General features: G+C 38.4%; 1 protein-coding gene across 2 annotated transcripts in view; it reads right to left on the reverse strand.

Annotated features, from left to right (window-relative positions):
• The window catches only part of tbc1d22a (TBC1 domain family, member 22a), a 181,443-nt gene that overhangs the window by 100,594 nt on the left and 66,542 nt on the right, over positions 1-14,307 (reverse strand). For both annotated transcript variants that reach the window (XM_053508679.1, XM_053508680.1), the window contains exon 8: positions 14,144-14,258. In XM_053508679.1, the coding sequence (XP_053364654.1) occupies positions 14,144-14,258 (115 nt within the window). The remainder of the gene's footprint in view (positions 1-14,143; positions 14,259-14,307) is intronic.

The following is a 14,307-nucleotide window of genomic DNA, read 5'->3' on the forward strand; positions in this document are numbered from 1 at the left end:
GTAGGACTTTACTAAAAAAAGTGCAAAAGCCTTCTTGGGAGAGTGGATGCTGTTATAACATGGGCATGGATTTGTGATGGTCAGGTGTCCACATACGTTTGATGACATAATTGTTTAATATGAATGTTTAAGAAAGAAAAATAAAAAACATTTTAAACTGGTATAATTCGGATAGTTTTATGAAGGGCGCCAATACTTATCAGGGAGTGCTGTAGTTGCTTGAGATGAAGAAGTGAATTGAGTTTTAAGCTTAAAATCAAATAAGAACCTTCATTTGTGTGTGTGTGTGTGTGTGTGTGTACCGATTTACTACAAATGGGTTTTAACTGAATAATTTTTTTAAAGAATGAGAATTATACAAAAATACATCCATCAAGAGATGTTCACTTAATACCTTTTTTGCAGCGCTCTAATATTTAACTATTAAATTGGCTTTTATTTCGTACTTGACACTGGTCATTTACATGCATTAAATCATTTACAACGGGAAATTAAACTGAATAGGGTGTGATTGTCCATGATGGTGCAGTAACAGAACTGATTTGAAATTAGGATTTTACTATAGCGCTCTGACAAAAGACCGTTATTCATAATCACAGAAATTATAATAAGAATAAGGTTTAAAACGTCTCCACATATAGTAATAGCCCTAACATTCACTTACGCAGTAATCCTGCAGCCACGTCTGTACAACATTTAAACAGAACAGAAATTGGCAAGCACTTGGACGAGTTGGGTCTCGGACTCTTGTTCATCATCGTGCCACAGGTTGCAAAAATGAAGCCTAAAATTGCGACATGATTTACAAACACCAGCCACTTTAATATGAAACCAGCGCACACCAACCACACTATTATCTAATCAGCGGGTCACGTGGCAGCGGCACTGTGAATAAACTCGTGCAGATACAGGCCAAGAGCCTTCAGGTTCTCATCAAACATCACAATGTGATCTTAATGACTTTACCCGTGGCATTGTGTATGGCGCCAGATGGACTGGGTTGAACATTTTGGGAACTGCTATTTTCCTGGAGTTTTCACATGCAAAAATACAAAAAAGAAAAAAAATCCAAGGAGCACCAGTTTTGTGGGTGTAAAAAAAAATAAAGTTACTTGTCAAAAAGTGTTTCAAATTGACAGGATGGCTGCAATAAATCAAACACTCACTCTTTCCAAGCCAGTGTTCCCATCCACCGGGCCGCGGACCAGTACCTGGCTGTGGAGCTTCACTGAAAGATTTTTATTTTTTTTTTATAATGTTTTATTGACTGTCGAGGCCTGAAGAGCGTTTCTTTTTTTTTTAAATGGTCAGATCTTCCATTTATGTCCGTCTACCTCTACACACTTGTCTCTGTCTCAGTTTTGATGGCCAATAAAATGAATCTAACATTACCAGCTAACCCCAGCTAAAATGAGAAGAAAGAAAAAAAAAACGGCACTGAAGAGCTTCTTTGAAAACGTCAAAGTACTCAGTGATGAGACTGCTGATGAGACCCTAAGACTGCCGACAAAAAGAAAACTGCATTTAAAAAAACAAAAAAAACAAAGAGTCCTACCTGAATTACGGGTTTATCGCGGTACAGGTGATTCACATCCTCCAAACCCACTCTGTCTAAAACTCTACTTTCTGAATTTAAATAAAGGGTGGAATACCCCCAGATCACCACAAAAGCACTTAAAACCCTTTTCCGTTTCCAACAACCTATCTTTGTGAAACGAGGTTGTCTGCAGTGACAGCAATGAAAGTGAGACTGGACTTGAGGAATATGATTTAGGTGTCATTGTCTCTCATCACTGCTAGATGGGAGTGTCTCGTCGCAGGCGAACAGGTTCAGAAAAGTGTCGGAAGAAACAAATGAAACAGTGGTGATGTCAGTGGGTGACCCGCTGATGCTGTTAATGCAAATAAGGAACATGTGCATTAGGTTTTATTAACTTTAAAATCATTTAATCTGTTTCAATACTTTAGCTGAAATATAAAATTGGATGGTCTGCCACCAATAACGCCACGTTGTTTAACAGATCTAGATATATATTATACGAAATTCTGGTCTATCAATCATTGCATATTCATCTTGTGATCTCAAACCTAAATGTCTTAAAAAAATAAAATAAAACAAGACTTGGCCTTTCTGTTCCTATACTCTCTGAGAGGACTGTACAATCAAAAAGAAAGATAAAACTGTGCCCGGCAATATAGAATTTCTCCAGTAATAACGTGTAAAGAGCATAAGCCATTTTGAAGATTTATCCCCCTGTTCCTGTTGATATGAGAACAGATGCTGGTGATTTTTTTTTCTCAGTTGTTGTTGGTCAGTCATCAAATATAAACTACCACAACGATAGTCATGTGCCAAAAATAAAATGGCTGCATGTTTTTATTTCCAGGTTTTGCAGAGCAATGTGTAAGGCTTTGGCAACGAAAATGGGAACGTCAGGGTCTTGGTAGTACCACATGCGCAATTTTGGACTAAAGTGGTTCGAAAAATCCAGAGGTCGCTAATGAATTTTAAATGTCTCTTGATTCACCGTTCCAGCATATTAGCGAAAAAAACTTTTATTTCTGAACACAAAAGAGGTAATTGAGTGCAAACAGGAACTAGCTGGCCGGCACTCAAGCGAATCAAAAATACAGAAAATGATGTTCGAAAATAGAGCCCTAATACGCAAGCTCAATTGCGTATGACTTTTAAAAAAATAATAATAATAACGCAAAAAATTGATGAGTCACGTGAGACCTCTGCACTGACTCACCTCGCTGAACTTCAGCTGTGAGAGGACAGCAGCTCAAAGGGCGACTGTGATAATGAGAGGAGACGACTAAGTTACCCAGAGTGTGAAATATGAGCTCAGATCAGTCCATTAGGGAATTAATTTGCAGTTCTCAGCGGTTTGAGGGAAATCATTAGACATACAGTAATGGGAAGGTCATGAGACATTAAGGGATTGTCCAGACTGTTAAACCGTCCTTTTGGAGTCCTTGGAATTGATGAATTACTACCAGAATATTTGGTACTGTAACAAATAACTTGCCTCAATGTCTGGCGAACCGATAACAAGAGCTGTAAAGCAACAAACAGCGCCCGGGCGCGCTTGGCACATTTCACTAGAAGAACTAAAAAAGAGCACTTGCTCACAGCAGGGATCTGAGCAGAACTTCAATTTATAGCTTTTTATAGCTGAGTAATTAAACTGAATCCAAAAATATTCAATATGATCCAATTCCTCAAGGAAAACGAATGACTTGGTGACAGGGCAATTTCTCGGAATAATTCCCAGCTCGGGTTCAAAAACGGAAAAAGAATGTAAATGTAATATCAGATGTTTGACTCATCACAGTTCGTGCTAAAAAATTTTTAAACACTCTTTACATTCAGCATACTGCTAATCAAGTCCAAAAGACTCAGTTAATAAGAGAAATTAAATATGAATCAAGTAAATCCTCGAATCCTAAAAGTCCTTCATTCACAAATCTACTTGAGAAGTACAAAAGTTCTTACCTTCAAATTTACTATCAAAAGTATTGAGCTTTTTATTACTTCATTACTTAGCTCACTATAGATATAGTAAAAGCGCAGTTACAGTTACAGTTAAAGTACAGTACTTCTCTTGTGACTACGTTGTTCTCCTCACTTGGATCCCGGACCTAATGAACACTTAAAGACTCCAGCAGATCACCTGAATATCAATCTGGAATGTTTTCTTTAGAAAAATAGTAATGTAACGTGGCTAGGATTAATATTTCCAGTCATTTGGAGCACATAACTGTTTAATCCAACCAGCATACAAACAGTTACACCCCCTGTCTCTGTCCATAAGCAAAATCAAACACTCAAAAAAAGGGTTAAGTATATACTCTTTCAACTCTTTAAGCTTGTCAAAATGAGTAATTTATCTGACAGCTATAAGATAATAGGTTGATTTTTTTTTTTTAAAAAGCCTCTGCAGTCATTGTAATAGCATGGCCCTGTGCTAATCATGGCTCCAGTGCACAGTGTCGCTTGCTCTTTAAGCGAGGCTGAGAAAGTAGAGTAGAGTGGCTCAGTTCGATGAGGAACTCAAGCAAAGAAAAGTGGAAAAATACCCACCGCCCGATGTCCGAGGACCTGCCAGGCAATCACTTAACAACTCGTTAGAGCAAATCAGGAACGTTAATCAGCGGCACATTAAAATCAGCGCTTGGCTCGCTTACCCGAATGGAGGAATACGAACAAACCGATACTCATTAAAGACTTGCTGCGGCGTCTCACACACCACTGACCGTTCATTCATTTCTCCAGCAGAAACCTGGAGCTCTTGGTCAATCTGAAAACTCTTACCAATGAAGCAAGGCGAAGCAAAGCTGGCGGCTGAAGTATGGATTGACGCGATGGCTCAGAAGCTGGATGTGGAAGCACTAGTAGGAAAAGATAAGCTCTTAGTTTCTGTGCAAGGGGAGTTTTAGCCAAAAGGAGGACTAATATGTGCTAACCCGTTCCTCGTGCCACCTGCTGATTGCCAAACTACTACCACTTCCCAACTGGGAGCACATGAAAGATGAAGAACGCCGTATGTGGCGAAGAGCCTCTCGCGTGTGAGTGATTCCCTCAGATCTCAGCAGGACTACCTTCATCTCCTTTCCTCTTTACACCCCGGGCAAAGGTTAAAGCCACATGTCTTATTCCGCCTACATACAGTACATGACTCTGTACGTCTCTACTCGATAAATTATCTACATTAGGAAAAACTAAAGCATATTATCATTGAGTGTCAGCGTGCAACACTTTATTTCTTGATGCTTTTACGAAGACATTCAGCAGTTAGAACATTTCACAGTAGTGCTGCTTTTGTACTGATGCAATTTGTGCTCAGAACTTGCCACACTGGGCCATTCAGAATTATGAGCTCAAATCAAAGTGAGTCATGCCAGGAACTAGTTTCTAGAAATTAAAAGCTTCAAAAGGAATTCACCCGGCATGCACGTTGGCAAGTGAGACAAGTCGCTCATAGCTAATCTCACGTAGTCACGTAGCAACCCATCCCATTTTCACCTGCAAATTTTATAATTCTGTTAAGAAACTTTAGTACCAATGTATAGTTTCTAAAAGCTAATTAGATAAACCCGAATCAAGCAACGCAATAACCAATGTCATAATTGATCGATTCATACTAGGTTCATTGGCAAACCGAATCGGTTTGAGGAATCAAACAAAAGTGCCATGCCAAATTGTAATTATTATTTTTTTTAATGCAAATTAGCACACTCGGTTTTTTACTTGCCACTTTCACTGACATCATGGTTTTATGATAGCAATATACATACAGTATAAAGTAATGAATATCTACAACTTAGCGAACATAGCTAAAGTACCTACATAATCTTCACTAGACACTGGCATCTGTTTGTTGAACAAATCTAATTATTTCAAATCCTGCTAACATGCTAATTTCTTTTGTTCACCCAGAAATGTGTAGGTGATATTGCAGGACTTCCTCCATGTAAGCAGTGATCAGGGCTATTAATTACATGAGAGCAGAGGGACGAGAGAGAGATGTGCATTCACCCAGCAGGTCTCAGAGCTGATTCTGGGCCTCCATTACCTCCCCACTCCAACATAACTCCTGGGCCTTGGCGATTACTAGAGCTTGATATGTATGCCTGGCATGATGTAACATGTCACCTCCAAACTCCCCCCAACAATCCCACGATGCAGCCTTGCAAAAATAAAGGGTTCAGTTTGTTTGAAATATACTGCAGTCAGGATGCAGATAGAGAGCACAATGCTGCCTCTCAGAGAGGAACAGCTACTGGTGATGTATAATAACAAACAATGTGAACGTTGGTTTCATCTTCTATAAAGGTACTATAATAAGTGAAACTGAATTTTGAGTGTTTGGTCGCAGTTTTTGCACATTTCCACATTCTGTGCCTCTCTACACCACCACATTAATAACTAGATGTAAAAGTAATCAATGTGTTATTAAAGGTTAGATTTTTATTTAACATCAATAAACACCAGTGACCCAGATCCATTAACATTCACACATGCCCATGCTATAACACTGCTTCTACCATGGTTGCCAGATTGAATGCAGTTGACCATCATTCCAGTACAAGTTAAACTTGATTTTATCTGTACAATGAATTTTATAAAGGCTTTAATATACTGTTTCGAGCAAAGTCTAATCAGCCCTTCTGTTTCTCGAACACTCCCAGGGGTTTGCATCTTAAGGATTTGCAGTCATGAGGGTGTCTCTTGACTGTAGGCATTGCAGTGACTGCTCATGATATTCCCTACCACCTCTAGAGGGTTCTTGATTGGCTAGATGTTGTGAAGCGGGTTTTTCTTCATCGCCACAGAAAGAATTCTACAATCATCTGTTTAAAACATCTTTCCTGATATTTCAGATATTTTGATGTTAAATTTCTCCTTTTATAAAAATTTATACTTTGATTGTCTCCTTCATTTGCACTCACATCTTTTTGAACTGCATATTGAGATGTAAAACAGCCACCACATGCGTTTTCCACCCTTGGGATCAACACCAGTCCTTAAGTTCCATCTTCTTAATTTGACGAAATGCCGTGACCATAAACCACAGTCAACTGTCCAATTACTTTTAAGCCAGAAGGGACCTTGCCAGAAATAGCTCATTCTTAAAAAGGGCGTTGCCGCGCACCTGGAGGCCACATTAGATGATAAAGATAAGAAGTGTTCCAAGTGTAACATGGTAACTGAGTGGAACCCTAAACACAGGCCAGCATAAGAACATGAAGCTTTGGTTATTTGTGAAGAAAAGCTGTAGCAGTAACACATAAACAGTTCATTATTACCATTATCATTAACTGTGGTACTACTGATGAACATTAAAGATAGCACCGGTGAAGCACGTCTCCTCTAGAACTTTAGCGTGGAAGAATCCATACATCGGCATGAAGCAAATTACAATATAGATCTCCTCATGTTCAATAGCGTGCCATTCTAAAGAGTCCATACCACTCCATCAGGTTCATCCTCTTTAATTACAAAGCCTTAATGTTGTGTAATGGGAAAATTCTTTCGGCCTAGACTGAAAATAGGTCTGGACTGAAGGAGGCAAGTCACATAACTTATTACGGGCAGGACGCCTCATGATTCGGTAACTTTCTGTGACTTTCTCAATATCCCATCAGAAATTCTGATGAAACTGACAGGCATACATACACTTCTTAAAAACAGAAGTTCAACACGTGCAAAGAGATTATCCTAAAACATGTGCATTAAATTATCCTTATTGCACTCAAACGTATTACTTGTCATTTTATTACATGGCTCCGTTTCATGTTAAAGACTTGTAGACATTTTTAAGACCTTTTTTTTCCCACCAGATTTTTTTCCCCACACCCTTTATGTTCAGCTTTTTTCCTTCACTTTTTATATTAACTTAAGCATAAAAAGAAAAGGAAATGAATTGTAATATACAGTAGAAAAGCTGTCAGAGAATAAAGGAATGATTGAAGACAATGGATTTAAAACTGCAGTGGCTTATTACTAGCTCCAGAAATAAAAAGAGAGGATATGCATTTGGAGATTAAGAGCTTTTAAATATTCTGTTCCGATACCACGTAAAAACCCTAGTCAAGACTTATAGATTTAATTAGCATTAATGAAATATTTAACAAACAAAATTTAAAAATGTGACCATGAAATCTATGTCTTTATGTAAACTTTTATTTATAGCCTAGTGCTAGTGTAATATCATCAAGGGTATATCTTTTCTAACTTTTTGTAAGTAATGAACATGAAAAATTTTTATATAGTGGCCTTTCATAAAATAAAATTTTATTTATTTAAAAGATATAACCTTAATGTTACTAGTCCAGAATTCTTTATTTTATTTGTTTTTTAACAAAAAAAAAATCAAACAATTAGTGCATATTATCAGAACCTATTACATATCAATCCATTTGTGTGCTATTCCAGTAAGAATAATATTACACCTTAATTGGATATAACATGACCCTGAGCTGCCAGGTCATACCAAATACATAACCCTATGACCTCTCCATTTGTACCCTAATTAGCACTCACTCACTCACTCATCTTCTATTTCGCTTTATCATATATTCAGGGTCGCGGGGACCTGGAGCCTACTGCAGGAGACTTAGGGCACGAGGCAGGGTACAGTACACCCTGGACAGGGTGCCAATCCATCGCAGGGCACACACACTCATTGACACAACGGGCAATTTGTGAACATCAATTAGCCTAACCTACATGTCTTTGGCATGTGGGAGGAAACCGGAGTACCCGAAGGAAACCCACCAAGCACGGAGAGAACATGCAAACTCCATGCACACAGAGACGGGAATCAAGCCTGGCGGGGAATCGAACTCGGACCCTGGAGGTGCAAGGCAACAGTGCTAACCACTACAGCACCATGCCACCCCTAATTAACACCACAGTCTAAGAGAAATGTCAGTCACAATATTTTGAAAAAAAAAATATATATATATATCGCCCTGATCAATGCACGTTCTTACATTGGACCAATGAGCGCACTCTACCCACACACTGAGGAGGATGGTGTGGGAAAAAAAATAACCACAAGCTGTTGCAAGAAATAAGTTCTTCCTCAGAGTGTAAACTTCACCAAGTCTGGCTTGAAATATGACTGGCATCATCCTGGGACCAAACGGAACTGATGGGGCATACATGAGTATACTGTAGTTGGTGATGTAAAAGTGGTGGCATGCACGGAAATGTAGCCCATAGTTGCTGTAAAATCTGCCACTGGGGCTTTTTGAAGATTTAAGAACAAGAAGGTTATAGAGCATTTGCAGACAGACGATGACCATGACACCAGTCACAACAGGGGACGGTACTATGTATTTTTGTTGAAATTACAAGAAGGTTGAGGTGTATTTCGGAAAGGAACAAAAATTAAGATTTTGTCACACAGTTAAAAGCAACCTAACAACTTACAGCTTCTGTTCTGCTGATTGTCTTCATATGCAGTATGTTGTGGTGGATTTAAGTTATACAAAAGATAAAAGTGTGCAAAAATGGATGAAAAAGATAATAAGGATATTTAATTATCAGAAAAAGTTTAAGTTGTTATCATAATGGGATTGCCTCCGGGGGGTACAAATATGTGATTCCTCCTGGATTTGGTGGCGTTCACTGGGGATAGTGTTGGCTCATTCAGTGCTTCTTTGTCAGATGAGACAATGCTTGGAAGATTGTGTGCTTTAAGCTTTATAAAATGATAATGCAAGTGATTAATTTATACTGACATTTCAAGATTTCTAATTAATAGCTAACTAAATGTTCTAGGGTTAAATCCCAAAAAGATGGAAAGCTAGTGCACTAGTCTGTTTTGGCATGTAGGTGGTGGAATGAACTTCCTCTGGATGTCCATACAGCTTAAGTCTCTGGCAATCTGTTATCAATGACTAAAGACCCATTCGTTTTTTCAATATTTGGGAGTCAAATAGGAGACAAAGTGTTGTTTAAGGGACATTACGTCATCACATGTATTTTTAACTACTTTTGAATGTGGGCTTTGGCACAATTGCCACTGCTGGAAGGTTTAGACTTAACTACCCTTTAGACTTAACTACTATAACTACCGTTTCCAGCAAGGTGACGGCAAACATACAGTACCTCCAAATTAACAGAGAAATGTTAAGGAAACCTGACCAGGGAAGTCAACATCTGGAGAACTAAAAATATATTGGAGCTTAAAAAGACTGAACAAAGATCTTTGTACATGTTTTTATTTTAACTTGAAGCCTAAAATACCTTGCTAAAACAGCTTTGGCTCAAATGGTTAAGACTCTGGGTTACTGATAGGAAGGTTGGCGGTTCAAGCCCATGCACTGCCAAGTTGCCACTGTCGAGCCCTTGAGCAAAAGCCGTAACCCTATCTGCCCCAAGGGTATCCGACTGTATTCTGGTTGACCCTGTGCTCTAATACCAGGTTCCTCACTGGGATATGTAAAAAACAAATTAACCGTACATGCGCGAGAAATATTTGAATACAATACGAGATACTATTGAGAGATGCACAGAGTTTAGTTGTTTTTTTTTGCACAAGACTGACTATAAAGGTAAACTAGTTTGATAATTGTAAATATTTGTAAACTAGTTTAATGTTTAAGAAATTATTAATAAGAAAAATCCAAAATACTTTAAAGTCAAATCATTAATTGCACGTTACTCTTTAAATATCATTTATATGTTCATATATTTTATGTGATTCTCATCTTTTCTTCAAATTTTATTATATTTTATTATATTTAATTAAATATTTTCTATTTTATTATTTGCACATAGTGTATAGTGGTTTTTATATATTTTTCATATTTTGCTAATTTTTTTTATTATATTCTTATTTCATCTTCTTTATTTAAATGCTCTATTTTCTTTTTAAACAGTAAACGAAAAAAAGTTTTTTTTTTTTCCTGTAAGCCTACTATTTGGCTTATCTCTTTGGCTATATACATGTGTATTGCAATGCACTGTGCATGACATCATCTGTTCTATCTATTATAAGAGAGAGCTTGATGTCTGTTAGTCCATTCTCATCACAGTAATAATGACACACCAGTGGTGCATGTATGATGATGGCATGTTTGCACTATGAGTGTTCTCCTACTGAAATACAACCAGAGATTCAATAACAGGAGATTTAATAAAAAACACACAAGATTTATGTTCACTTGTAAAAGTATGGAAAACGGAAATCTATGCAGACAGCCTCTACAGTAAGCCGCCACTCTACCCCTTCACATAGATCTTCATAGACGTGATGGGGGTAAAGTTATTGTTCAATAATTCATTAGCCTAACAGCGTCTTACAAACAAGTGGCCTGCCTGCTTTCAAATTATATCCTGTCATCATGCATCTTTAAAAAGCAGTGAGGCTCTGAGGATCCACACAATCAACATGAGAGACGAACACGCTCTCCGAAACGCTTTTTCATTCTCCTTATTGACAACAAAAGACGTGTGTTCTTCTGCAAAGCTTTGTAAAAAGACGGCGACGGAGCGGGCGAACGAGAGCGATGGTGAGCCGTCATGCTCGAGACATTCGTAGCAAACTATATAAAAAGAAAAAGGGGGTAAAAGCCAAAGTCTTTACTGAAAGAGATGCATTTCAGTCGATAGAGTTCTTCAGGTTGGTTGTCAGAGGATGCTTCACTCTTAAGGTCTTGTTCTGTCTCTCTCTGTCCATCACTGATTGAGACTAGTGGACATATTCACTTCACAGGAAGAAAAGTGCCTTCCCTTGCTGGACGCATTGACTTTAATAGTGAACCCAGCTGTCTGGAATCGACACCAAAGCTACGCTCTGACAGAGAAACCACTATGGTCGACATCAGAGTTTATTGGACCCAGTGGAGCTCTGGGTAATAATCAGTTAAGATTAATGAACATGGATCCAAAGTATTCTATCCACTGTAATAGAACTTTCATCTAGTTGTCGGACCCTGTACAGTATCATAGTGTGCAACTAGTAAATGCTGTAGCAGAAGGAAAACTGTACATATACGGTATTGTCACTTACATGCTGCTTCACAGCTTTATTAACTCCATTAAATAATAACTGTGAGTGGAATACTTGCTCTCCCATATCAACAATAAAAACCATCGCCTGTAAGAAGTGAACACCATCCTTACTTCAGAAAGTGTTACACTGCCCACTAACAGTATGTTAGCAGCAGTTTGAAAAGATCTGGCCAGCTGGCTTCACGTGCTATGGAGCGTGCTAAGGATGGCCTTTCATGGTTGACAGCTGTTATTTAATAAAGAAGAGACGCCAGACAGGTAGGAATCGGCCATGAATATATTAGGGAGAACATCAGGGGAATAAATAAATCTGCTTCAGAACTAAATAAAATGCAAAAATACTGTCAGTCTGTTTTGATTACTGATTATATATTTACCAAAAATGGTGCGTTCTTTGTCCTATTTTGTAAGTTGACTGAGATGATTTTAGTCACAAGTTGATCGTCTTCAAGTTTTTTTGACACGATTTGTTATTTAAGAATTCATGCCAAGACATGTGTTCTTAGACTAAGCAGCTTAATGAATAAATTATAAAACATTTTGGTTAAAGAGATGTTTAAAAGCCATTGGCAAATATATCTTCAGGTATAAGCAACCTGTCAGAGGTAAAAATACAGTATAAGCTTAAATTACTGAACCGTTACAGTATAAACACAGACATATCCAGTCTGCAGTCAGACCTATTTTAGTTTTCACATTACAATAAACAGAATGTTAGGAAGCTGTCCAAAAAAGAATCGCACGTTCTAAGATTTCATTTAATTCCCTTTAGGTTTGATTATGGCAGACAATGTGGTGGCTAGTTTATGTGTGCAAATGATTTCTCATGCTCCCAGAATCACTTTCCAGAGTCCTGGAATACACACATGCCATCACTTTATGAATGTGATAACCTGGTCATTCAGTACGCTCAGGTCGTCAGCTGACTTCAGTTTATTGCCACATAATGTTGTGAGCCGACACCTGACCCCAGATCATATCACTGTCTTCAGAGGACTGTACAGTGGGCGCTGTGCATGATGGGTGTGTTTCCCTTCTCACCATCACGCACCCATCACTCTGGAAGAGGGTCAATCTGGACTTGACCACATGACCTTTTTCCATTGCTCTAAAGTAAAATCTTTAGGCCCCCTAGCAACCTTTCCTGATTAGCCTCACTAACAAGTGGTTTCCGCATGGCAACACAGGTGTAATCCCAATCCTGTGAGTTCTCATTACACGTGTGTATGAGATGTACGTTATAACTTTTAATACAAAGCATAGCTATAGTTTTTACTGGTTGTACTTTTAATTGCTTTTAGACCTGGTTTCTTAAAAAAATAGACATATAAGTATTCATCTTTATTATCTTTATTGTTACTTACAGTACCACATGCACATAACTCAACAGTATATATGGGAGCTCTGAGATAAGAAAACTAAAAATTTTTTTCATCTGATTAATTCATATTTGTGTTTGTAAGAAAAAGAGAGAGAGAGAGAGAGAGAGAGAGAGCGTGCACATGCAGCTATGCATATGTGCGTGTTTGTGTGTGTGTGCGCGCATGTGTGCGCATAATTAAAAGGTTAATTGGGGAGAACTGGGAATAAAAACTGACTCACAGTAACACATGGTTAGTAATTATCCATATTCTCTTCAGGTGTGAATCCTCTCCCACTAACCTCTCGCATGACTTTCGCATTCTTGACCACGCCCCAGCCAGCACAAAATCTGATTTTAGCGGTTGTTTAGCCAGATCACTCACAGTTCATGCAAGAATCAAGCACAGCAACGCCATGAATGAATTGACAATTACGTTTGCTGTCGACTAATATGTCGATTTTGGTCGAGGACATTGCCCTAACATGCACCACTAATATGATTTTGTAGGTTTCTGGCATGTTTGCGCCATTACAAAATAGCGAGCTCATTAATATTCAACTTAACAAAACGAAAATGCAATGTGTACAGGAATTCTAGATGCCTACGGTAAAGCATAATAAACTATTAATGTTTAAAGGGTTTATTTGCTTGCTATCGACATCAGTGCTACACTATACTGTATTTACACTCATAAAACCAATACTGTCCAAATATTGTAGCATCCTGTGAGGTCCTAATCTTCGGCCCTGAGGAATCCCTTCTTGCTCATCATCACACACAGACTGAGGAAGGGGAGGTAGGGTAAATCATGTCAAACTATGCATGCAAGGTGTCTTAGCAAAGCTTTCACAAGCGCTATTCAGTTAGGGCTTATTCGAGTCCGGTTTGCACCTGGAGGATGATGAAAAACAAAAGCATGATGATGCTTTAAGGATCCTTTCAAAGTGTCAGAAACATTCCCTGATGTTTAGCCCTGATCACTTCCCTGATGTTTAGCCAGTCCAGCCGCCCACCACCACCATACGTTCATCATCAACCCGAAGGGCTTGTGTGTCTCTCGTGCATTAATAAATAGAGAACCAGTGACTGAACCAGACTGTGTTTTTCCACACATTCACTGTCTATTATTGCCTAATGTCTTTTTTTCTTCTTTGGAAGAGTAGAAGTTCATCTATTTCCATACTACCAAGCTAACAAGCCAGACAGAAAACAAATGTACACAATTGCACAGGTCTGCACCCACTCACCGATATACTCAAAGATGTAGACGACAAAGAAGGGTGTGACGAGATCGTTGATGCCCTGGACGTAACCGCTGGCGGGATGCCGGATGGCCCAGATGAACAGAATCCGCTCAAAGATCTGAAAAAAGACCGAAAAATAAATCTATATTGTAATCCACGGTATAGAA

The sequence above is a fragment of the Clarias gariepinus genome, chromosome 12, assembly GCF_024256425.1.
Source record: "Clarias gariepinus isolate MV-2021 ecotype Netherlands chromosome 12, CGAR_prim_01v2, whole genome shotgun sequence".
NCBI lineage: Eukaryota > Metazoa > Chordata > Actinopteri > Siluriformes > Clariidae > Clarias > Clarias gariepinus.